This window comes from Convolutriloba macropyga, chromosome 3 (genome assembly GCF_964194025.1).
Source record: "Convolutriloba macropyga chromosome 3, txConMacr16.3, whole genome shotgun sequence".
Lineage (NCBI taxonomy): Eukaryota > Metazoa > Xenacoelomorpha > Acoela > Convolutidae > Convolutriloba > Convolutriloba macropyga.
In genome coordinates, this window is record NC_134470.1 from 32,319,036 (window position 1) to 32,345,950 (window position 26,915).

General features: G+C 37.5%; 1 protein-coding gene across 3 annotated transcripts in view; it reads left to right on the forward strand.

Annotated features, from left to right (window-relative positions):
• LOC142337013 (uncharacterized) overlaps positions 1 to 26,915 on the forward strand; it is a 70,869-nt gene extending 43,954 nt beyond the window's left edge. For all 3 annotated transcript variants that reach the window (XM_075386028.1, XM_075386029.1, XM_075386030.1), the window contains 5 exons: positions 3,561 to 3,801; positions 4,295 to 4,446; positions 19,466 to 19,571; positions 20,739 to 20,807; positions 26,455 to 26,915. In XM_075386028.1, coding sequence (XP_075242143.1) covers positions 3,561 to 3,801; positions 4,295 to 4,446; positions 19,466 to 19,571; positions 20,739 to 20,807; positions 26,455 to 26,770 — 884 coding nt within the window. In that variant the 3' untranslated portion in view covers positions 26,771 to 26,915. The remainder of the gene's footprint in view (positions 1 to 3,560; positions 3,802 to 4,294; positions 4,447 to 19,465; positions 19,572 to 20,738; positions 20,808 to 26,454) is intronic.

Consider the following 26,915-nt stretch of genomic DNA (forward strand, 5'->3'; position numbering starts at 1 on the left):
TAAGTTTATTCAAAAATGCTATTCAAAACAATCTTTTACGAATTGATTTTTGTCTGTTTGTGGGCAACAGTGGCCGTAAGCGAAAATTGTTCAGTATCGCTTCAAAATAACAAAGGTTATCGTCAAATTGTTCTTAAACAAGTTGAGATAACAGTTAAAAAATCTTACCATTGTTGTCCATGCTGACCGTCACTGTTGTCCACAGTATCTAATTTCCTCGAGACAGAAGGCGTCAAAAATGCAGAATAAAAAAGAATATAATTTTTGATTGATTGGAGAAAAGTACTTCACAATACTAATCCCTGATTGAGCAACTGAAAAAATTTGCCCAAACAGAATCAAAACATTTTTTTTAAATATGTTTTCAAATTCTTGGCAAAAGTTGAAAAAATATTGAGCTTAATTTTTAAGTAGACAAAATCGATGCGATATAAGTAGATAGCAGGCTGTTCGTCTTTACTATAAAATCTTTAAGGTTCCCAAAACCTAAAACACAAAAATAAATTATATATATGATCAAAATTAGCTAATAGTTTTTAGAGAAAAACGCCTTCTCAGCATTTCTTTTAACTTTTGAAACGTCACATTGGATATTCTAGTTTAGTTTTCTATGACTCTTGGAAAAATACTAACAAAATTGTATAAACCCGACTGAGCGGCGGATGGTTATCTTGTAAGATCTTTTAAGATTCTGTCAGAATCTTACAAGAGGATTTATCGTCTTACAAGATTTTCTGTAAAAATGTTACAAGATAAGCAGTAGTCTTACAAGATTTTTATGAAATAATTATTTGTCTTATAAAGTACTTACAAGATTGACATTCGTCTTACAAGGTTTATATAAGATAAACATTCGTCGTATCAAACTCTTACAAGGTTGATATTCGTCTTAAAAGCATTTCGAAAGGCAACCATTCTCTTTGTACAAAAAAAGCGCGAAATTGTTTTGATGTCTAACATGACGAAAAACATGATGTACTTTTTTCAATTGTGTAATACTTGAAAATCAGAAAATATATTTTCCGAGAAATGCAATGATACCAGGCGCGAGTTAGCGTATAAATTTAGGGGTTTTTTTCTGTTTCTCCAGATTGAGTGTAAAAAGAAAACGTCTATTTAAATACAATTAATTCAGCAACTTATGCAAGAAAGCATAACAAAAAAATAAAAAATGAGCTCTAATAATTTCATGCTTTTGAAAGTTCAAATTTTTGGCATTAAACCAAAAGTAAAAAGTAAATTTTTTGTACTGAGGCAGTAAAAATTGAGTATGTTATCTTGAAAAGCAATTTTCAAGTAGGCTTGCTGCAAAAAGCGCTGCCATTTCTCAAGTTTCCAATGCATTAAATGGAAACAATTGCGCCGGAAAAAACAATGAAAGTGCAGCTTAACCGGAACGGACGTGCAAGATTCTTACAAGATAGCCATTCGTCTTGTAAGATCTTACAAGATAACCATCTTTTATAAGAATCGTGCAAGATCTTACAAGTTGGCCATTCTCTTTCGCCCAGGGAACACTGTACCAAAAGACTGGCACTCCAAGATAAGAATTTTAAGCGCTATAACAGGGAAAAGGCAAAAAGGTGAAAAATACTGAATGAACAACGAATTCTATGTTAAAAGAAAAAATGAAAAATTTCCTCCAGGAGGTGATTTAGTTTTTCAACAGCTCGGCATTTGTACCATTTTGCTCGGAAGGGATATGAATTGGCAAATGTTGCCATAGCAAAGAAATTCAGGTTAGGAAAAAATCCTCTGAACCGATTTCGAGGATTATAATATCTACTTCATCTAATAGTAATGTGTTAGAAATGCCAAATTTTTCAGTTATCTGGAACGCCTTTTTGGAAACTGAAAGAGGAGAGGTAAAACTACGGGAGCTTGAAACCTCAATATAATCTAGATGGTAGAAATTAAAAGCTGTAGATGTCTTCATCAATTGATTCAGTTTTCAAGTTTTTTCAAACAGTACCACAATCATATATATATATATATATATATATATATATATATATATATATATATGTATATACATATACATACATACATACATATATATATATATATATATATATATGTGTGTGTGTGTGTGTGTGTGTGTGTGTGAGTGTGTGTGTGTATCCACAAATGATATCCGTGAGCTAAAATCAACCTAATGGAAGAAATTACTTCTGGCATAAAATGCTTAACCCCAAATAAACTTGTAGGGTTGCAACAATTGATGATATGAATCCATAATTGTTGGATTTTGATAAAATCCATATTCAGTATTTTAGATTAATAGTGTTTTTCGTATTATATATATATATATATATATATATATATATATATATATATATATATATATATATATATAATAATTTGTTTTCTAGATTGTTACATCTGTATTTCATAAATATTGCATAAAACTAACTTTGGTAGATCACTTGACAGGAGGTCGAATGAAACAAGTTTACTGATGCTGTCAATGTCAGGAAAAATCGTGTTGTTACCGTCATACTCATATGAAATGATATGAGATCAATAATGCACTCGAACAATCAAGTGAATTTTCATCATATGATGAAAAACTGTTTGTTTTCCAGGTTTTGAGTTGAATCGTACGGAAAAAGGGTCAAAACTCAAAACGTCACGTTTATCAGTTTTAAACGATTTTTAGAACTTTTCAGACTGGTACTTTCGAGATACGTCAACTTTGACCGTATGTAAAGATCGCAATTATTCATACCTGAATCGTGCAGATAAATTTATAAATCTTGTCAGGACCGGTGGAAAAAATCATGTCGTATCTTTTGAAAAGTAGTCACAAGGGAATCATCCTTTTTTGGTCACTTTTGCATGTGAATCAATTCTAAGATTCTCTCGTATGCAATAGGGGGATTTTTTTGAATGTGATGAGTAATCACTGTATTCTATTGTAAAATGAACGTCTGGTGTTAATTCACATGAGGAGGTTATACTTGTGTGATGGTTGTTAGTTTAACGATTCTTTTAGGCCTTTAAGTTCATAAGGATGGCTTGTTCTAATTGAAATTTTTGTCAAATGATCTACCAACGTTAGTTTTTTGGAAATCTGGACATTTCGTAGTGAGCAGAGCCAAAAATTGTTCTCATAACTGAAACAGAGGGGTAATTTCTTCCACTTAGAGTAATATCGATAAAAATTGCAATTGTTCCGAGCGTTTTTTTTTTTAGTTGTAGATAATTCACACTTCTGAAACAATCTGTCAGGAATTTTAACTTTAATTATGCGCCAACTACTTTTGAAGCCAACATAATGAAAAGGAGCATGCCGCAAGAAAACTTGGGGTTAAATACCAAAAATGTGTAATTTTTGACAATTTTTCCCGTAAATGGGTATTTTATCTTGCTTCTGTTTTATACTCAAGAAATCGGGTAAGGATATACAATTCTTTGAGTGATTTACACGAGAAGAGATTGTAACTGTCATTTTAAGAGTTTAGACTGTAAAAAGTTATAAGCGATCCTTTTTTCTTGCGTCAAATTTCAACTAAAGTTGTCCTCTAGGCAATAAAATTTGTGCCAATCCTTTTTTATAGCTCTTCACAAGCCCACGTCTAGTCCCTTTCTCTGGCCTGAAGCTCTGGTTTTCACAACCCAATATGAATTCCATGTGCGCCTCTTCATCAACTGTGATGCTGGATCAAACACAGGGAAACTGTATTCTCCTTGGACGTCAGTGTCTGTTACAGCCAATGAGCCAAAACTGACACTGAGCCAATCAGATGAAACCACTGTTGTTATAAACTTTGACAGTTATCAACAGTATACAGAAATCAGGTTACCCATCGTTTATGCTTCTTAGGCCACCCTAGTGATTTCGAGCGGATTCAAATCTTGCAAGAATCTTACAAGTTGAATGCAAAATCTCGCAATTCTTAGCAAGATTATTTAAGTTTTACAAGAATTTTGCAAGCTGAATGGAAGTAGTATGTATTCCCTTGCAAGATTGACGATTTTGAATTCTTTGATCTATAGGGAAAGTATGTTTACTGACTATTTCCGATTATACATTAGAACCCCCCTCCCTCCCCAACTTACTACACAATATACACTCCACCTTACTTTTATATAGGTCACTCAGTTATGGTAAACTTACAGCAACAGGTGGCGTATACGCTCTAGCATCACTAAGATAAGTGAGGAAGGGGGGTGGGGTTGAAAACGATTTGTTTGTGGGATCTCTGCACAATATTTCAGCTCATGAAGACCCATAAAAATTGCCGAAAACTAATCACAACAGTGCTGAATCACAAAATTTTGAATCGTTTAGTTTGTTTGTGGATGGCGATGAGCATTTCCCTAGTTCTTACCCACAAACTATCACTGGCCTCAACCCAGGCCAAACTTATTCATTCTTTGTCCGGGCAGAGCAATTTGGAAAGACGACCCAGTCACCACCGATTGAAATTACAATGCCAGGAGGTGATTTATCTCTTCAGATACTCTTCAGCTATTTAAGCGCGCTAAAATGCGGGTCTCATGTTCTTTTTTCGAATGAGTTCGAATAGTTTCTTGCTAACCATACAAAATCTTTGTTATCGAACAAACCCGGGTCGAGAAAAATTATAGAAGAAATATCTGAAATGCTTCCTACTTAGTTTGATTTTATAGCAATAGAAAGTTTAGGAATAAATGCGCTGAAACTATGTAAGAAATGCGGTGAATTTTCAGCGCATCTCTTACATATTTTCAGCGCTTTTCAGCGCAGTTTGTAAGACAAAATTTAATCGTTAAATAAGGAAAATTAAATGGTTCGAAATTAAGGAATCGGAGTCAAAAAAAGCGTTTAAATCCACTAAATAATTTTAAGAAATGCGCTGAATTTCGAATAAATTTTTTTACAAGTTTTCAGCTCATTTCAGCGCAAATCTATGTAAGATTTTTGCGCTGAAAAAATTGAAAAATCAGCGCGTTTCAGCTCATTTCAGCACATTTCAGCGCTCTCAACTCATTTCTTACATAATTTTAGCACATTCAGCGCACTTCTTACAAATTAATGCGCTGAAACGGCGCTGGCATCTCGACCCTGGAAGATATTTTTCGATGGTTGTCTCTAACCATACAAAGACCAGGAATGGTTTTTACTAATAATATAAAGACCATAATTGATTCTTAGGTAATAAAGGTGTAAAACCACTCTTTTGGATGCTCAATTCAGTCCTTTTTTGATCATGAAGCAAGGTAAAATAACGAGATAAAGAAGCATTAACATTAAGCAACGTATTATCGGCAACACGTATAGGCATCGGTAGCAACGTATCAGAACAACGTATGTAGATTACGGCGAACATATCAACTTATTGACTCATCGAAGATAGCAACAAGTTGTTTTTAGACGGCAATTTTTGATGCTCTTTTGGCCGGTATTTTGTCTGAGCACGAATCAGTTCAATGCCAGTCACCACTTTGTACCAATAAATCCAAAAACTCAAACATTATTGTGCGAATAACGTCTCCATTGGTAGTTCTTATGATTAGTTTTACTTGAAATTATGTTGTTTGCACTTTTTCCGAGCTTTGTACGTCATTTGGAACGATTTCTATGCGTATTTGAATACTCGATTCTGATTGGCTAAGAAAAATGACGCCTTTTGTTATATTACTCGCTTACATATATTTAATTACTAAGATCCTCCGGATCAAAAGAAGATGCTGGGAGAATGGGTACTAACTTTACAAGCGGGCGAACGGGCGATACGGTAGACGTGCGCAATACGGTGCAGCGTGCGACGCTGTCGGAACCGTAACGGAGTTCAGTGATCCGAGCAGTGGGGTAGTAACCCCTTGGGTTGGTCTCTTCAACTATCCAAACCAAATCACCGGTCTTAAGGTGATGCTCGGCATGCGTCTGCCACTTGGAACGTCGGTTCAGCGCCGGTACGTATTCTTTGATCCAACGGGACCATATAGCGTTAGCGTAAGACTGCGCGCAGGCGTAACGTTTACGGTGATCAAACTCATCTACGCCATTGAAGGACGGGAGACCACGTGCTTGGTTACCGAGGAGAAAGTGATTAGGTGTTAATGCGCCTAGGTTGGACGGGTCGGCGCTTACGGGCGTTAACGGACGTGAATTAAGTGCATGTTCGACAAAAAGTGGACTTAAAACCTCATCTGTGAGGCGGCGCGTTCCAAAGATTGTGTAAAGTACGCGCATGAAACTAGGTACTAGCCTCTCACAGATTCCACCTTGGTGTGGCGCACTGGGCGGATTGAACCTCCACCTAATGCCTTTTTGGGCAAAATCGACGGCGATGTTGATGGTGTTCCACTTTTCGATATTCTCGCGTAGCTCTTTTTCCACGCCAACAAAGTTAGTGCCATTGTCTGACCAAATAATGTCCGGTGTACCTCGACGGGAGACAAACCGCTCCACACCCATTACACACGAACTGGCGTTCATCGAGGGAACGATTTCAACATGAACGGCACGAGTAGTTCGGTATGTGAAGAGGAAACCCCACCTCTTCTCGGTAGTTCTCGGTACAGTAACGTAAAATGGGCCGAAGTGGTCAACCCCGGTGTTCGTGAAGGGAAGAGACTGTTATGCGAGTCTTTCTACTGGGAGGTCAGCCATGATTGGTTGGATAGTGGCAGCTTGAAACTTTCTGCACGTGACGCAGTTGGATTTAATTGAACTCAGTTGGGATCGTAATTTGAGGATGGTATAACGTTCTTGTACTTTAGCCCGCAGGTAGTCAATGCCTTGATGATGATGTTTAACGTGGGTGTGCTTGAGGAACAACTCTACAATTGCATGTCGCGCGTCGAGAACGACACGATGTTTTACATCAAAGTCAACTTCGAGCAACCGTTTGATTCGGCCGGCCGATCGGATTAGACGATTTGGCCCAATAAAATGAGAAAAAGGAGCAATTTGGCTATTCCGTTTAACGGGTTTGCTTTCGAGGAGATCTTTTCTCTCTGCATTGAATGACTCACCTTCGACAAGATACTGGAGATGATGCTCGGCTCCGTCAAGCTCTGTGGGATCTATGATGCTACCATCGGCATTGCGATAATATTCGTGAGAAGGTAACAAGCGGAGTGCGTACGCTGTTATCCGTAGCAACTTCTGATCAGAACTGTACTTATCGAAGGGAATTAGTTGCGGGGGCGGCTCCTTAGTTGACTTGGTTAAGGATGCGGCAAATGATGTATTGGTTTTGTCAGTTTCCTTAGTTACTATACCAAGTTTGATGTTTTTAATTACTTCGGTGCTTGGTTCGAACGGGAATTGCTCGGTTCTTAAGAAATCTGGGCCCCTAACCCAGCTACTTGATTGCAAAACCTCAGCGGACATACCACGAGTACCGGCATCTGCTGGATTATCGCTTGAGGGAACGTGGTTCCATTCGTCAACGCTAGTGTGTTCTAAAATCTCGCATACACGGTTTGCAATAAATATTGGGTGCTTGCTTTTGGAGTAAAGCCACTGCAAGACAGTAGTGCTATCAAACTTGGTTAACATGCACATTAAGGGCTCGACAGATGTCTCGTTTCAACCGAAAAGCCAGGAGGGCAGCTTGCAGCTCTAGCTTTGGAATTGTCATCACCTTCATAGGTGCTAAGCAAGCTTTACCCAGGATAAATGCAAGCTCTGTTTTTGGCCCACTAGAAGTGTTTACTTGAGCTCAGAGAAATGCGACAGCGCTGAAGACCTCTTGAGAACTATCACCAAACATGTGTAGTTCCAGGTGTTCAAAGTTTACGGAAAAGTAGCTCCTTGGTATAGTGATTTTGGCAAGCGTGGGTAGTTCTACACTCCCTTCCAGGAACCTTTCAACAGTGTCTTTTTGTAATTCTTCATCTCAGTGCTGCCCGCTGACACGCCAGATGTCCTTTAGTAACAATGGAGCACCAACAGTTAATGGTGCCACTAGGTCGATGAGATCGAATACCTTAGACACTAGGCTCAAAACTAAGCGTTGTGTTAAAGACTTAGTTACTGTACTGGAGGTACCCCGACCCACAACTGGAGTATCATTGTTGTGATCCCATTTCAACCCAAGCACGTGCGAAGAATCCTCCTTAGGTGAGGCAATTACTTTTGGTTCGGTAGACTGAGGTGACCCATCAATTTGATCAGCCAGATTTGGTACATTGCTTACAAACTTAGTAAGCTTGCACCCACCTAGATGGAGAAGATGCACCAACTCCTTCGATCTTTTGAGAGGCCTCTCAGGCGACTCCACCGAATCCAAGTAATCGTCCATGTAGAAGTTTTCTAGGACGGCTTTGGTTGCTTCCGGGTACTGACCGTTATTGTCTCGGGCCGTGCGTTGCAATGCATAGTTAGCGCATGTGGGCGAGTCTCTAGCCCCGAATATATGGCGCGTGTATTGATACAGTACAACATTTGTTGTGGGGTCCTCCCGCCACAAAAAACGCAGTAATGGCTGGTTACAGTCAGGGACACCCACTTGGAGGAACATGCCCTCGATATCTGCGGACACGGCGAATTGATGATGACGGAACCTAAGTAGCACATGGATTAGGTTTTGGAGCAGGTCGGGGCCAGTGAGCAAGGATTTATTCAAAGTACCGTGGAACTTTGTTCAACGATTTTGTACCCTACGTACTTTCACCGGTTTGTTCGGGTTGATTACGGGATGAATTAGGTACCACTTTTTATCCGACCGCTGTTCGCCCATGTGAGCATCGGGAATTGGAATTACGTAACCTTTTTCCAGGTCTTCACTGATAGTCTTAGCGTAATTTTCTTTCAATGTTGTATCTCTCGAGAGTCGCTTTTCGAGAGACTTTAGCTGTACCAGTGAAGAAAACTAGTTATTCGGGAGATGGATGTTGTCATCAGCACATAGCATACCGACATCGTATCTTTGGATGTTATGAAAAGTTGTTGTTTCCAGTATTTCCTGTGCGCGAGCATCCGCTGCGCGGATTGTGGTTCAACCTGCTTGTACAAGCCGTACGATTCTATTTCATACCAAGACTTCACAAGACAAGCTAATTCATAATCTTGTTCGAAATTGGCTTGGAAACACGTTGAGACTAAACATGAACTTGACGGAAGTGGGCCGCTTAAAACCCAACCTATGGGTAAGCGAACAGCGAACAGTGAGCAATTCTCGTCGGCTGCAAAGTACTCTAACGGGCAGATGGCATGGTAGACATCCTGTCCAAGTATCATCTCAATGTTCCCATAGCTATATTTTACTGGATATAGGACGGCCAGATGTGGGTAAATCTCTTGCATGGACTTAACTTCAATGATGACTGAACCTACATTTAATGTTTCCCTCACATAGGGACGCACAGTGAATGCTTCGAAGTCATGATCTTTATGAGGTGTCACAGCCAATTGAACCACCTTTGTGTCGATGAGTTCTTCTGTTTTTATACCCTTGACGGTCAGTTTTAATGCGGTACCCTGCAAACCGAGTCCAGCTGCGAGACTATCGGACACCCAAGAGTTACTGCAAGTGGTATCACATAAAACCAACGCCGTAGTACTAGTACCAGAAGAGTTAGTAAGTTTCAGTTCTGTGACCTGAAGGACGCCTTTGACATCCGTCACAGAAGACAAATAGGTTGTTTTGCCTGGTTGCTGTTGACCGGTAGATGGCCTACTAGTACCTGTGTTCAACTTCGAAGTATTGATGTTGTTTGTAGAGGGTTTAGCTGGAAAAACCCTTTCGGCTCCGTGAAGTAAGGGGTTGCAACCATCTTTCCTACACTTACGGGGACTTGGGCATTGCCTGAAGATGTGTTTTTCACGCAAACAGGAGATACAGAGCTTTGCTTCAGCCACAACCTTGGCTCTCTGCGTGGGGTCTTTTCCTTAAAGACACGGCACTCCCACAGCCGGTGGCTGCCTTTGCATACAATGCAACTAGAGATTGATGTTGACGAAGAACTCTGTTGCGGCCTAAGGTTGCTCTTGTGTCGAGTGTTTCCAGCAAACGCCTTTGATGCAACTTTTGACTTTGTTACTGGGCTGATAGTATTCTCAGTCCTTGTTTCAGTTGCGGTATTCTTCATTAAATCGTGCGCTTCAGCCTTCTCCTTTAACCAGTCATTAAAATCCAGAAGAGTAGGTTTCACCCAATGCTTTTTGACCGTGAAAAGTGACCACGATTCCTTCATATTCGGTGGAAGCTTCTGTACGGCGGTGTGGAGAAGCGCAGCACTCTTTAAATCCGAATCGTATGAGAGCGGTTTAAATATCCCGACAAGACTTGAAATGCACCCTGAATAGTTAATGATGCTGTCACGATTGTGCATCTTCAACGGTGGAAAGCTGCTGAGTTTGTCCAAATGGGCACCTGCGACCGCCTGTGGTTGGCCAAATTTACGTTCTAATGTCCTCAGTGCGTCTTTGTACATTGCACCGCAGTAAGCGAACTCAGCTATAGCTGTTTTAGCTTTACCAATTACGAGGGTCTTAAGGTATGTCAATTTCACATCATCAGTTAGGGACTGAGAGTCAATTGCGTTTTTAAGTTGACCATACCATTCGTGCCACTGTAGGTGATCCCCATTGTATAGGGAAAACTTCCATTTGGGTAGGAGGTTATTCCTCTGGCTAGTTAAGGCGTCAGTTAATGCCTTAATCAAGCTTTCATTTTCAGATGCTGGCGCTGGAGGCGTGGGATGCGGTTGGCCACCACAGCAGAATGGTATCGGAGTAGTATGCCCGTATGTTGGATGTATAAAGGCGTGACAAAAGGTGGCGCAATGTTAGTAGTTGTGCTAAAGGGGTTAACAGGAATGCTACAGATTGCTGCGTGGTTGCTATTAGAATTTTGTTGTGCATTCAACTGCAAGATGGGATGGCTGATGGCGGGGTTAGCTGTGCTCGGGGGTAGGTTCGGTTGAACGTTGTTGAATACGGTTGCATAATCTTTCGCTTGGTTTACGTTTAGGGGATTATTCTGCGAAAAAATCCGCAAGTTTAGATCAAGGTTACATTTCAGGGGAGGTTTCGGTGCAGTAGGACACGGTACCAGGCGCTCTTGAGGTGATTGGACAATGTTTTGATGTGGAATGTTGGGGACAGGTAAGTATGTTGCTGTGCTCGCTGGAATGTTGTGGAATATGAGGCATCGACATATGTAATTGACCAGGCACACTGGAGCTTTTCGGACCCAAGAACTGGTTTACATGTGGGTTTGTTGAAAAAGCAGGTACAGAAATGGAGTTCGTTGGTGCGATAACGGGTGTTGGTGGCAGGGGAGGTTGCAAAGGTGGCTGAATTGGTTGGAGTGCGACATTTTGAACGTCGACCGGTACTTGGTTCACTGGGTTCCCCTTACCACTTCCTGAGGGACTGTTTGCCTGCTTGATTTTTTGATCACTGAGTGATTGCTGCAGTTGAGCCTGCAGATATTCCCGATACAACGCTTCTTGCTGGGCAACAGAAATTGCAACTACTGGCCGTGTGTACTGAGAAATCATTTCAAGACGATTTAAGCTACCGGCGACATGTGTGTACTTTCTGGAGGATTACTAGGGGCCGTACCTTGAACTGGAGTGTCAGCGGTTGCTGAACCAGGACCAGAAAAGTTCAACTCACTTGCAGCAGTTAATGAATTGCCTGCTGGAAAAGAATTTACCCAATCCTGAACAAGTCTCTGACTTCTAGCTGATCCCCTATCTTTCAGCAAATTCAGTTCACTTGAGTGGTGACCAAACAATGGCTGATTATCCATTAATTCAGCCTCATCTAATTTAACTGCGGCAACACGCTGGCGGTGGTCTTCCTCCAATTCTTGAAGTGCCATCTGCTCCATTTGTATTTCAAGCTCCTTTTTTCTCATGGCAATTTCGTGTTTTTGTTTAGCAAGGCGCATGGCAGCTTTTTCTTGTTTCTCAGCCTCTTCGCGTTTCAGTTTTGCCATGAGAAAGTCATGTTTACGCTGGCTAGACATTGATGATGCTCTTCGGCGTGAACTTCTCTTAAACTGCCCTTGAGGATTAACGCCCTCACATACGGTGTCTCGATCAGCAACTGTGTCAATATAGCTTCTAGCCGCGGGCAAGAAATTATCATTGTTCTTAGCTATAATATCCAACCATTGCTCAAGGACAGGGTAAATTGAATCTGGTTTCTCCGCTTTACTGGCCAAGTCAAATAGTTCTTCATTCTTCTGCACCAGTTTATTGAAAACATTCTTCAGCTTAGAAATCAAGCGTTCAACTTTAACTCTCCTGTCTTGACAATCTATGGCATATGTGATGTCCTTATGGATGTTACGTAACTCAGATTCTAGATTAGATCTTGCATTAAAAAGCTTTTTCAATTTCTCTTGCTGTTCAGCCATGATCTTGAAATGACTAATTTCTCAATGCAATGAATGTAACTTCCAAACGAACACGTGGAGTGTGGGTTATACCGAACCCAATTGACGACGACTTGATAACGAAAAACTCGGCAAAAGTGAGTAACAAAGTGGAGAGGGCGTCTAACGTGCTTGTAAGCAACGTGAGACTAAACAAGAAAATAGGCAACCGACGAAAAAGGACTGGGTGGACGAAGCGCGACGAAACGGGAAACGAAGTGGACGGGGTGGGAAGAACGGGTGAACGGAGCACAACGAAACGGGAAAGAGAACGGAACGGGCGAAAACGCGGGTAGGAAACGGTTGACGCAACGGAAGGGACGGAAACGCAGAACAAGCGACGCACGAGGAAACCGGAAACTAGACGGACGGAACGGAAATGTCGGTCGACGGGCTCACGACGCGACGGGAAAATGGACGGTTAGAACAGAAGCGTTGAGCGAGTGGCGCGCATCGAAAGGGAAAGACGGAAAAGAACGGGCGAGAGACGGCTATGCAACGAGCGGGGAGGTTGGGAAGTACTATGCTAGCAAACCACAGCAATAAACTTAAACAACAAACTAGCCGTAACTCCAGATAGAACATAAGTCACACCCTAGGAACGGGAAGAGATGCTACTGCAAGGCAAACTTGCAAAACTCATTATGGGGTTTAATATATACAAAAAAAAACGATCTAATTTACGGCAAAACAGTAGTATACTAAATGGATGAAAAGAGCAAGAAATTTACTAGCCGTAAATCCAGAATAAACTTTAGTCACACCCTAGCAATGTTCAAACCTAAACAACCGATCAGCTTACCAAGACTATTAAACGAACTGCATCAAAATTCAATAAACTACAATAGTGTATTTGTAGACTAAGACTGTTGGAAACGTCAAGAGACAATCCAGCCGTAACTTGAGAATAAACTTAAGTCACACCCTAGAAGGTGATAAGAAGAAACCAACTAGCAGTCATACAGGTACACACAAACATACAGCAGAAATTCAATATACTACAACAGGAGGGCTAGTAAACAAGTTTAGTTGAAAAGTCAAAGAACAATCCAGCCGTAACTCGAGAAAAAAATTAAGTCACACCCTAGAAAGCTATAAAATTAAACAACAAACCAGCATACTAGCATACTCACCATACTATAGTAAAACACAACATAATTCATCATATATGACAATATACTACATCGAAATCCGGAAAAGTAGACGGAGAAACGAAATGCAAAGTTTTGGGAGAGCGACGTTATTGAAAAAAAATAACACGGACAATCGACGAGTCAATGGACAAAAAGGACGCGGAGGGTACGGTACGAAAACGTGATACGAAATGATGTTTTTTTGACACCTTTCTCTGTATTGAGTTTCAATCAAATAACGGACCTTGGATTCAAAAATAATACTTTTGTCGAATTTGTCAAAAATTTACGCTTTTGTCCAATTTTTTTAAATTCTGGTCAATTGTTGTTGCGAATTCTTGATTACGGAACGGTAATCCAGTAAACTGGACTGTTTTAAGCTTGAAAGTACGGTTTATCAATATTCTGTATTGATTTTCTAATTTTTTTTGACGTGCCTCAAAATTGACGAAAAATTTTCAAAATTGAACAATTTAGCATTATGTTCTCACATTTATTCTCATATCTGAGGTTAATTTTTGCTATGTGGCCATAATGCACCAATTTGTCTAAATTTACCGACTTTCGACCAAAAATTTTCAAAATCGATGTTTTTTGCTTTGAAAAAAGTTTCTCAGCTCCTTTCTCCAAAATTTATTCTACTTCGCTGAGACTTGTCGAGATAGTATTACTTGCTTTTCTTTACAATCTGGCGGAAAAGTAATTGTGAATTTCAGAAGCTTTGATCAAACTGCGAACCTTGATGTTTTTTAAACTCAAAAAATATAATTGTGGGGGTTAATGGTGAGCGGTAGCTATGTTAAACCAAATATAACTTCCTTAGAAGTTTTTGATTTTTTTTGGAGCAGCTTGATTAAAACACAAAAATCAAAATTCCTGTTAGGGGTTGGTTTTCTTGCCGCCTAAATAAATATTAGATTACTGCCAAAATATGAAGTCTCAATGGGTTTTTGTGTCAGTTGTCTTACAATTTTTGCGGAATCAGGAAGACGTACGCCATGTGTGACTCCTTGAGCAACCTTCTCTCCTCGTGGTGCCCGTAATCAAGCTTGAGTTCGTTATTGAAAATAGAGTAAAACGTAAAATTTACTCTACTCTGTTGGCAATTTCCAGTCCAAGCTCAATGAACTCGTCTATGCTGCTTTGATCATCTGCATTCTGGAAAATTCCGCGGAAATGCCAGTTGAGAAGCCAGCCAATATCAGTAAGATTTGTTAGAGACAATATTGACATAGAAAGATTAACAAACAGTTAGTTCAATCAATTTGCAAACAACACCAATTGAAATAAGTTTGTTCAAATAGCTTTTGATAATGGTGCGTTACTTCGAAATTCGTCACCGGATGAACTGTTTGTCACACGCTATCCCTGTCATGAACGTTGTATGGTCCCTTGTTTTCGGTTAGGGAGCGGAACTATAATAAAGGTGTAAAACCACTCTTTCGGATGCTCAATTCAGTCCTTTTTTGGTCATGAAGCAATTTAAAATAACGAGATAAAGAAGCATTAACATTAAGCAACGTATTATCGGCTACACGTATAGGCATCGGTAGCATCGTATAAGAACAACGTATGTAAATTACGGCGAACATATCAACGTATTAACTCATCGAAGATAGCAACAAGTGGTTTTTAGAACGCAATTTTTTGATGCTCTTTTTGCCGGTATTTTGTCTGAGCACGAATCAGTTCAATGCCAGTCACCACTTTGTACCAATAAATCCAAAAACCCGAAAATTATTGTGCCGAATCATGTCTCATTTGATAGGTCTTATGATTAGATTTACTTGAAATTATGTTAATTGAACTTTTTCCGAGCTTTGTACGTAAATTGGAACGATTTCTATGCGTATTTGAATACTCGATTCTGATTGGCTAAGAAAAATGACGCATTTTGTTATATTACTCGCATACATCTATTTAGTTACTAACATTAGGAATCATAGGAAAACCATATATGAATCCTAGTAACATCTGGAAGATCATACTATAAAATTTTATATAAAAAATCGTCCTATATCGAATCATAAATGATCTTTGTATGATTTCCAGAAATGTTCATCCCGGGATTTAAAAATTGCGGGTGGGGCGGTGGTTAATAAGTGATTTTCATTACATATTCGAGGACATTAATTGTCTTAATTAGTCGAGCTTTAAACTAGGGCATCGTGTGGCATGATATTTTACGGTGTCTTTGTTTTTCAACCCCTATTCCTTTAGAGTTTAAACACATTTTTTTCACCCCTATATCATTTAACCCCCATTAAGTCAACCGCTATATTGTTTCACCCAAATTTCCATTGAGGATAATTAGGTCTCAATCAGTTCTGATTCGATTAATTAAAATAGATTAACAGAGGGGTTAAATGAATGAGGTGTTTGTATAATTTTTACAACTCAGTCGTTTCACACCTCAGTCATTTAATCTGTAAATTAAAGGCTCAAAAATTTCAGGAAAATAAAACTAACCACTCAATAGTTAATAGCAAAAGCAAAACCATTAGCTAATTAGCTGTGATTGAAAAGTGGACGGAACTCTAGAATATTTTTCTCTTCTTTAAACTGTGCATTCAAATTGAAAACAGCCGACTCTGAGTTCATTATTTCTTCCAAAAACAAAGAAACAGTGGTTGTGGAAGACCATGAGTTTTATGTTAATATGTTAAATAAGTTTACTAGTGCGTGGAAATTCTGGAATTATCAAAGCTACAATTGACGCATTTCCACATACAAGATGGCCAATTTATTCGCGTAAATGTGGTGCCCAATCATATTGGAAAGCCAGCCCCACGAAATGTTATGAAAGAGATCAAAGCACTAAGTGAAAATTTGCGGCTTGCAGCAACCAAAGCAATTTTACTAGTAACTGACCTCCTCTTGACACAGAATGCGTTGCCGTGGAAACCCAATTTAACACAATCGTCGCAGCGCTTAAGAAACACTTTGCAAACAGTGCCACTTCATGAACCTTGGGACAATCAATTTTGTATAACCGATACATTTAAAGAGTTTTTGCAAAAAAAATATCCACGAACTAATTTTTGGTGATCCAAATATGGTGTCAGTTCTCGAAGGTTCTGTGTTTTAGCTTCCGAGCGGCACATTTTAATTATCGCCTATAAACTCCTACTACGTTTAAACCCCTCAAGTATAGAATCTCGAACTCGCTCTTGCTTGTTTGCTATCCTTTCAAACAAAATAGAAAAAAGTACAGCCGATTACTTCATGCCTTAGAAATTTTTGCTCGTGATTGTACGCTCGATTAGCTTTTGTTAGTTTCTGAAATTAACCAAAATATTGTCCTTCAAAAACTCATCGAGCTTCAAAGTTATCGGGCTGTTCTATCCAATTAACTCAACTTTTTAATGGAAAATTGGTAAAAATGGATTGAAAAAGCTAGTTTCGGATAACCATGAGGTGGCCCTGAGTTGATTTTAAAAGTAATAACGAATCTGGCAGATCAACGGCTTTTGAACAACTTCGTTATTGATAAAAAGACGCGTTTTTGACCGTCAGACCACTATTGAACCGTCCGCCAAGACTCCCCCCTAAGAAATTGAAATCAAAAAGACGCGGCTATAGAGCAGATTTCAGAACAACAAATCCTATTCATGACTTCTGTGGAGTTTGTATTAGTAGCTTATTTGAAATATTTATGTGTTTATTCATGTGTTTTCCTGTTAATTTAAATTAGAAATTCGTTTTCATTTCTTTGTGTTGGCGCCCTCTTGCGTCCTCGGAGAGTTATGTCGGAGCCTCATATCATGACTCATTAAGTATTTCAATCTGAGGTTTCAAAACTATGATGGGACCCCTAATTGGGAACCCTGTTTTGCAAAATTTATATTTGAAACCTGCTCAGCATAGTTGGTAGCAAAAATGTCAATCTGGATTTCAAAGAAAATTATGTTAAATGCACAGTTAAATTCTGTTTGGACTTGCTCGGTTATGACTGCTCAGAAAGAAGGTTTTAAAATTTAGATTACTTCCTTTCATTTGAAAAGTACAGGTTCTTCCGTCTTCTGCAATAGGACAGTTTTTTGAAATTTTTGACTCAAATCAAAGTGCAACATAAAAAGAGGTTAAACTTGTGTAGTGTTTGTTCTCTGTCAAAGGCACAGCGCTAAAAGAACTGTCTAGTTTTTTTTTAAATTTTAAGCAAACGCAAACTGTTCAATGCCCCACTCTTGAAGATCAGTAGTTTTGTGTTTTTTTTAAAAAAAATTACTTAGATCTTTATTTTTGCTAATTGTTCTTTTGGATGCCGAAATAGAAGAAAGACTCCGATGTTGAACCGATTTTGAGCTGAATAGGTAGCTGAGTTAAATGACTGAGGGATGATTTTATACGGGTTTAATTTATAGGGGGTTAAATAACCGGGCGTGAAAAAAATTAGAACCAATTTTTACTTCTTTGATGCTTCAAAATCGTTTTAAATAAACACATCGATTGCGCGTACATCTTTGGCACAGTGGTGAGTAAAATCTTTTATTTAAAGTCTTTCAGATATTGGGTTTTCACAAAGCAATTTTTCCATGTTTTATTTTTCCAGTAATGCATTAACTTTTATGATTAAGTATGAGTAGTGGTTTTAATTTTTTTATTATTGCGTAAGAGTTGAGTCCAGTGGTTTGAATATAGAATGAGGAACATGCGACAAGTAATAGAAAAGGAAAACTGTCAATGAGCTGCTGTTAACGCAATGCTGATAAAAAAGCCTAGTGCAGTTCTGTTGTGAAAACTCAGAAACAAATTGAATAATAATATTTTTACTATAAGAATCATAAGATCTTGATAAGATATGCGGCGTTGAATGACTAGGGTAGCTGCTGTTCATGTGATTGTATTTTTGTGCATCAATAAGTACTCTCCATTCTTTTTGTATCAAACCATTAGACCAATTTGCCTTTTTTAAAAAAATCTTGCAGCATCTATCTTTTAACTGTTTGAGGTACACTAGTAGTTTAAACCTACCTTGCTCAAACTGGGCAACATAGGAAAAGCTTATTCGGTATTGATACCCAAAATTGACAATAGTGGCCTAAAACTTAGTTGCAACAAATTGGCAGCAAATTTAGACGAAATAAATAGACAGTCATGAAAACGCCAAAAAGGCAACATCAAAAAGGAAAACGGATTGTTTTTGTTTGAAAAGAATTTCACATGATGGCGTTCCCTGTTTTAAAAGAGCTTTCTCAAGACGCTTTCTCGGAATAAAAAACTCAGAGCTCTATTTTCCCAAAAATATTAAAATTTCCGCAATTTTTTGTTATTTTTTGTGGAAAACTACCCAAGTCTGACCAGCATGATTTGTGGGATTGGATACATGGCACAATTACTGTTTTGAGCTAGAAAATTTTTATGACCTTGATTCAGATGTTTGTTTTTCTGACACGAAGTTTGAAAAATTTGCATTGAATTGAAATATAGATTTTAATTTGCATTCATTCCGCTGAAAAAAAAGACGCGTTCTCACTTTGGCGCAAGGTTGTGCTCCCGTATTTTCAATATTAAAAAAACTGAATTTTGTTTTTACTATTGCGTGCTATTTTTCGAATTAAAGAATCAAATATTTCTTCGGAGTTTGCATACTTTAGGTAATCAGTTAATATCAGGTAATAGGGTAATCAGTTAATTTTATCTGATCGGTAGAATTGATCGTCATATAAGTTTTCATTCTCGAAGGGAAAACTTTTTTCATGCGGAAGCAAAATCAGTTTTATTGAAGTTATTTGCGGCGGATAACAAGTTTGTTTTTAAATTTCTTACCATTTCTTAGCTCAGCAAGTTAAGTTCATGCTTCAAGTAACAAGTAATTTGAGCAACAAATTGGACTCCCGCAAAACACGAAAAAACGTGTGATCAGATATTTGATAATTCAACATACTATATAATAACTCAAAATTGGAGTAAATCTGAAGTTGTTCGCTCGGGTTTGGTTATGGTTTTAATTCTTATTTTCCCTCTCTCTTTTCTTTTTAGAAAAGTTGGCGTAAATTTTAGGTAACGGAAGTGATTCGAGCCGTGCTACTACAGTTGGGCTCATCGTCACTGGAGTCGTACTACTGTTCTTCATTGTTCTCGTAGTGGCTGCTATTATATGGACCAGGTATGTAGTAAAACTTAAATTGAAACACACAAGTTTTTAAAAAGAAGTTGCGTCAGGTTCTGGAGTGTGAAATCTCTTACTATGCAGTGCCAATTTTCAAAGTGCGTGTTGTGAAAAAGGTACATTTGTAAAATTCAATTCAATAATATGACTTACATCTCCTAATCGCTACGCGGTTATCAACGAATGCGTGATTTTCCCAATGACTTAGATTGAGTTATGTAAACTTAAGATGTCCTCTCAAAAAGAACCAGGATGCGGCCGAGACCCAAGACTGATCGAACACGACTGGGTTTGCAGAAAGAGGTCCTATATCATAATCTGGCGAGCCAGGTTGAAGCTCCAGGCTGAAATGCCCTCGGTTCACACCCTTCTAACAGAAATGACCTCTGAGAGACTCAAATGGGTTCGGAATTCTCTTCTGCCCTCGAAGCTTGCGAAAATGATATCTGATCAGACCCAACTGCGCTTCATGATCATACCAAAGTGCGCTCCAGTTCACTTCTGATCAGATTTTTTTTCATCTACACTCATTATCAAAAGAAAAAGATCAAAGAGCAAATTAACATTTAAAACTGCCTGTTTCTGAAGTAAAGTTTTATAAGAGTTCAGAAGTCCGTCTCTTTTGACTTTCAAACAAGCAATTGCAGATTCATTAGGATTTCAATTATTCTATTTTTCACAAAAACTACCAACTATACCCATTTAAACTCCAAATAAGGGTTATCCAGATTTCCAGCTGCCCTAAAATGACTCCAATGTAAAATTTGTCCAGTTTGATCATAAGTTTCTGATAATGCAGACTTTTTTTCGAGTGCTGAAAAAACAACCCTAATCATTTGCCAATTGTAATTTAAGTGTGAGATTGAATGGTAGAGATCAAAGGGAGCTTCTGCCAGAGACCTCAGCCTGGGCAGGACTCCGTTCGCAATTTGGGACTCATCTAATTTTTTCGGTCCTGCTTGCTCTGATCAACAACAAGAACAGCCAATGCTGCTGTAAAGGAAATATAGTAAAAAATTTGGTAAATATGCGGAAATTATGAACAAAATAATGATTAAGCAAACTCATAACTTTGAGGTGCCCTTTTGCATTTAAGAGTATATATTTTTTTTGTATATTTTGGATAAAATTTCCATGTTATTTTCTCGACAAGATTTGCTTTAGGAGAACCCAACAGAAAGAACCAGTGCCACCATCAACGTCGACAATAGCAGCTTCAACTTCACAGCCTGAGTAAGTAGTTACCTAAACAATATCTCGTCAATAATGAAGAATTTCCGTTTCACATTGCCTCTAGACGTCGCCCAACCTTTTTCACACCCAAAATGTTTCTGGCTTGGGAGCCCTAATGTTCTCGCAAAATGGCAATTGAATCTCTTTCTGAAGGTACTAAAAATTTACCAGAATGGTTAAGCGGACGATCAGAAATTGACTTGAGTAATAGCCAGGCGGACGCTAGTTTTATTCGGAGTATTACTCAATAGCCAGATCATAGTAAAGGTGTACTAAAGTTTTAAAGAATAACCAAAATAGTTCTGATAATGTTCTTTGGCATTGGATTAGTTAAATAAGTTAGACACCCAACAGCGTGTGAGAGACAATAGCATATAAAGTCAAATAAATATAAAAGAATAAAGCGAACATAAATCTTGCTAAAATTTTCAAATTGACCGCAGTAAGTAATTCTGCATTGCTAAGCAGAAAATTTTCGTCTAACGGTGAATGTTTTTTATTTACGCCAAGTAGCATCCGCCTTGAAATGTACAGCAATTGCTTCAAAACAAGAGAATCAAGCTGAGTTTGTGATTACGTGCACTAAATGTCCAAGTTGTTACGGATGTTGAAAGCCGCTGGAACGGTTGCCATTCGCCTTGATTGATGAAGGTTCGATCGAGTTCATTTTGACCTATTTATCGAATACTCGAAGCTCCTGACATATTTTTGTCCGTCCGTTCGTCAGGATACACATCCATAAGTAAACTGGTAACTACATTTATCTATCATCGACCTTGTTTACCAATAATTAAACACCTACCCGTCATTGTTCCGTCCTTTACAGCATTTGCTGCGATAAGATTAGTTACCAGTTTACTTATGGATGTATATCCTGACAAACAGATGGAGAAAAACATGTCAAGAGCTTCGAGTATTAGATAAATAGGTCAAGATGAACTCGATCGAACCTTCATCAATCAAGACGAATGACAACCGTTCCAGCAGCTTTCAACATCCATAACAACTTGGACATTTAGTACATGCTTTTTCCATTCTAAGTGTTTGATAACTGGCTGCATTTTTTTCTAGTTATTCATTTTTTGTCTAACTTGGGTTAACTATGTTTTGTCAAAATATGCCCGTTCTGTATAGTTTGCCATTTTTTTGTCCTTTGGCGGGTATTAGTCATACTAGGTTATCTGTTGTTTGTATGATTTGTTAGTAGTCACACAGGGCAGGGATAGTAATCATGCAAGGATCTTATACTAAGCATAAGATCGTATACTAAGTAATTCCATTACACTTCGCTACCCGGGTTGAAGTTTCTTTGATTTCATACAAAAATCATATATGATTTCATACTGTCCATACTTGATTTTTTAGTACGATCCTTGTATGAAACCAAAGAAATCATATATGATCCTTGTATGATCACCAAGAAATCATATTTGATCCTAGTACGAATACCAAGAATCATACATCTATTTTTCGAAAATCTTACCATTTATGTTTTTTTTTTTAATTTTTTGCGGTAGGGCATCACCTATATGATACCCCGGCATCACATGGTGATCCCCCATAAGACCCTAACGAACAATATAATTTGCAAAGTTGGGCACTAAATAAAAGAGAAAGTCCAAATTGATAACAAAATTTTTGATATACTCTGAAGCCAGTTTATACTTAAAAATGCTCTTTTATAAAAAAAAATCACGAAACATTTTTCATATAACCTCAAATTCGTTTTCTGAATAGGCTTAAACTGCAAAGTTACTCTTTTAGCGCACACAAAGAATCAAATGTGGCTTGCAAATGCAATATAATAATTTAAAAAGTCCTCTGACTACATTATACGGGAATTTGTGGCACCAGTCAATGTTTTATGTGTCATATATGACCTTGCATTATTTCCAAGAAATTTTTAACTTCAATAGAAAATCAAAATTATCCAGTTTTTAGTCCTTGAAATTTTTTTGTATGATCCCTATATGATTTCTAAGAAATCATATATGGTCCTTGTTTGACTACCAAGAATTCATACAAATCATATATGACCTAGTATGATTACTAAGAATCATATATGACCAAGTACGAAACCAAAGAAAGTCGTATGATCGTTGACCCGGGTGTGTTTAAGCCTTCTCAACTATTTTCTATTTCATTGAACTCAATAGAGGGATGATTTTGGGAAAAAATGTGATAGATTTTTCGTGTCATTAAATATGTTTTTTAACAGTTAAAAAAGCGGCGAATATAAAAATATTTATGGGATCTACTCGAAAATGAAGAAGAATTCAGCTCAAGCTATTCTTTTGATTGCTTCGTTACAACTATATTGCTCAAACATTTCATCACAAGTCTAGGAGTTATCTATCGTGCATCGAATAGAGGCAACAAAGTTCCCCTATTCTTTGCATTCATGTTTCAAATTTTGGATATCATTATTATCACGGCACTCAGCTGCTGTTAAAGAGCGCACACGGGGACGTAAAACACGGCACACATCATGAACTTAATTTAAATTCACGCCACGTTAATTGGCCAAATTGAATTTGGCCTGGGTCCTTCGTGAATTTTTCTAAAAAGTGAGCTGTGTATATTTTTTGGCAGCTACAGAAGATTTTGGCAAGGTTTCAATGGCCCTCAAAATTTCATTATGGTATCTTACACCACTAGTGATCATCCCCTGTTCAATGTATTTAGTTCTAGCAATGATTTTATTTACTAAGTTTCTCGTCCGATGGTGAAAATAAAGTTGGCCGTTGGTAATGTAGTGCCGAAAATATTTTTAAATGCTTGCTTTTTGTATTTAAAAATTTGTCTGGTGTATAGTGCAACCCTATATGGTACTAACATTCGAACAGGTAATAAGTTATTAATGAGTTTATATCTGATGTAAACGGATCTGATGTTCCAAAACGCTGGTGTCAGAAAACAAAAATGAAATTAAGTTTTTGGATTCCACTGACATGAAAATTGTAACAGGGAGGCTCGTTCGTTAATGTGCGTTCGCACATGAAGTTACGACCCGAGTTGATCTATATTTTTGACTTAATAGTTAACCAAAAAAAGATGTTTGAGTTTTAAAAAATGGTTTCACACCCAAACTACTAATTGAATTACTTAATGCCACTTCTCTTTAAAGAGCTCACAAGATCTGTTATTAAAAAAACTACGAGAGAAAAAACAAAAAATAAGCTAAACTAAAAAGTTAACGGCAAAAACTCAATACATAAATGTGAAAGCACCTAGTAAACAACGTCAAAATGCAATCAAATGAAACCTTAAGTGCACAAATTTTCTTTTAACTTAACTACACAGCATATGGACTTTTCCTTAATGAGACCAGGTAACAAGTAAAAGGAAGAAATATTGAGGCGAAATTCAAAAATCTATCGACATTTTTTAAACCAAATAAATTCAGACGCCTTACAAATCATTAGCTTTCAAAAAAAAAATTCAAAAAATTTAATAAATAGTCACTACGAAACTGATAGGACCTGTCATTGGTTAGACTAAGCCATAGAAACGGACTTAAGATACAGAAAAGCACATGAAAATACAAACAATCTGCAAAAACAAAAACAAAATCTGCAAAAAGAAAATCTGCAAAAACAAAACTTACAATTTAGTAAGTTCACTTGCGCCTCATTTGAAAACAATTGGGCTCTATTATTACGCAAATGTGGTAAAAGAGAAAAAAAACAGAAATATTGACCACTCACCGAACAGTTATGAATAAGCATACTGTCCCCCAAACAAAACATCAGTTAGGACATACAATAAATAGCAAGTTTAATTTTGAATTACAAGGAGTTTGATGGAACATCTCAATGATTAAAATATGTTAAAATTCGATGAAAAGAACAATAATAACTATACCAAAAAACGATACAAATAACAAAAAAAAAATTAAAAAACAAATGATATCATAAACTGCAAGACCGTGCGCTTTGAACTGACTACAGAGAGTAATTTCATTCACTCAATCTTCAATTGTAAGCTTGAGACCTCTCAGTATTTTTTAACTATATAAAGAATAAAAAACATCAAATTCTAAAAAAAATGAGACAAAGTCTCGAAGCCATTCAAAATGTATTATTCAGAAAAAACGTTTCCATTTTCAATTATTTTTTGACAACAATAGGATCTTTAAATCTCCATTCTTTAAACAATAGACTTCAAAAAATCAATAATTATGGACAAACATTTTGAACGCCATCTTTGAGAACAACATTAACGACACACCGTAGTATCAATGATATTAAACTCAATAGCTTTTACCGGAAGTCAGCAAATACGCTATGTTATGTCTAGATTGGACGAGAATGCTGTTTGTTGTTGACCAGTGTTCAATAAGACATCAGAATAAGTCTTATGACTATGAAAACAATAACAAATAGAGGCAAAATCCAAAAATTCATTAGAAAAGTGCTAGAAGAAAGTGTCGAAACCATTTAATCCATCAGTTTTTCTCTGAAAGCTTTATCCATTATTCTTTTAACGAATTTTTTGAGCCAATGGGAACTATCAATATTAGGATAACGTCATAAGATTCCCAAAGGAAAAAAATATGAAAAAAAATTATCCAAAAATTTAAAAAAATATATGAAAACCCGTTGCCTCGAAGTCATAAAGCCAATAATTAGAGATAAAACAGCTACCTAGATAACTTTGGTTGCCATGGAAAACACGAGGGTTTTGTCAATAGTGAAATTGATCTAAAATTTGTAAGAATAGATTTAAGATCGGCTAACGTTCAAAAAATAATTTTCCAATTTTTGTTTTTAAAGTCTTAGCAGCCATTAGCTGTCCCCGCAAAGCACTAGATAGGTCCACTTAATGCTCTTTAGGAAGACTATTGCACTTTTAGTCATTCTGTCTATGGCATAGGACTTCAAAATTTAGTAAGATCTCAAAAAGAAATCAAAATTTTATTAAAAATTACGAGCGCTCAGAATCGAAGCCAAAAAAATATGAGCGGTTCCTTGAAAGCTAATTTTCTGTTCATTGGGCATCATTTGACTGCAAGTGAAGTTTGTCATTAACGGCACCTCGATTTGAAAGGTGACCATTCTCTTAGTGACTAAGAAAACAAAAAAAATTTCTATAAAAAACCTCTCAAGTAGAATTAGATTCTTTATAGTAAATTTCCCTATGAGACCAGAGCTAGTTTTTTAATTGCTTTTCGTCTATTAGGAACACCAAACTGATGCTTTTTGTAGCATGAAAGGTAATTTTGAATTGAAATTTTTAAAGAAAAAAAAGTTAATTCGTAGAAAATTACGCTAAAAGTGAACAAAAGTGAACCACATAACCCGTGTTCACATGAAACTTTAAACCTCGATAACTCCTCGAAAAAAAATAATTTAAAAAAAAATCTTTCTGATTTCGAATTATACAGTGGACGGGCTTTTTAATGATACTCACATTTATCTACGATGAATATATCGATCGGCCAAAATTGTCCGAACAAAAAAAACCATTTGAGTATATCACATATCACAAGTGGGGTCGGAACAATTATATTTCCACTATGTGGCCCTGCTCTCTCCTTTTAATTCAGCATCAAATTGATAGGCCAAAAGTGGGATTTCAATTAAAGAAATTCTTTGCACCACTTTATGAAACCTTGAGAAAATTGCTCACAATTTTGTAAATTCAGGGGCGCTACTGGTCAAACTGGTGGTAAACCCGGAAACCCTATCATCAACATTGCCATTGTCACTCCACCAGATAAATGTCCCAGTTACATAAACAAACACGAATACAGCAGCAAAGTGTACGATTCAATATGTCCTATAGTCTATTCCAATTATCGTGACCCCTATGCGAGTGACCAGACTCAGTCACAGTCACGAACCGGCACCATCAATCTCCGTAACTACCAAGTGAGCACGAGCGGTGAATTAGTAGCGGAATCAGTTATGCTGAATGAGTACGGACAGAGCCTTAATGATCAGGAACCACAAACCGACTGAACAGTATACACCATAACACCCATACCCTTAACTAACTTTGCGCTAATTTGTAGATATTAATGACACAGTATAGATATTGTATTAATACCAATTAGTATAAAAGTACTTTTGTCACCATATTTCACTCATATTTTACATGAATTAT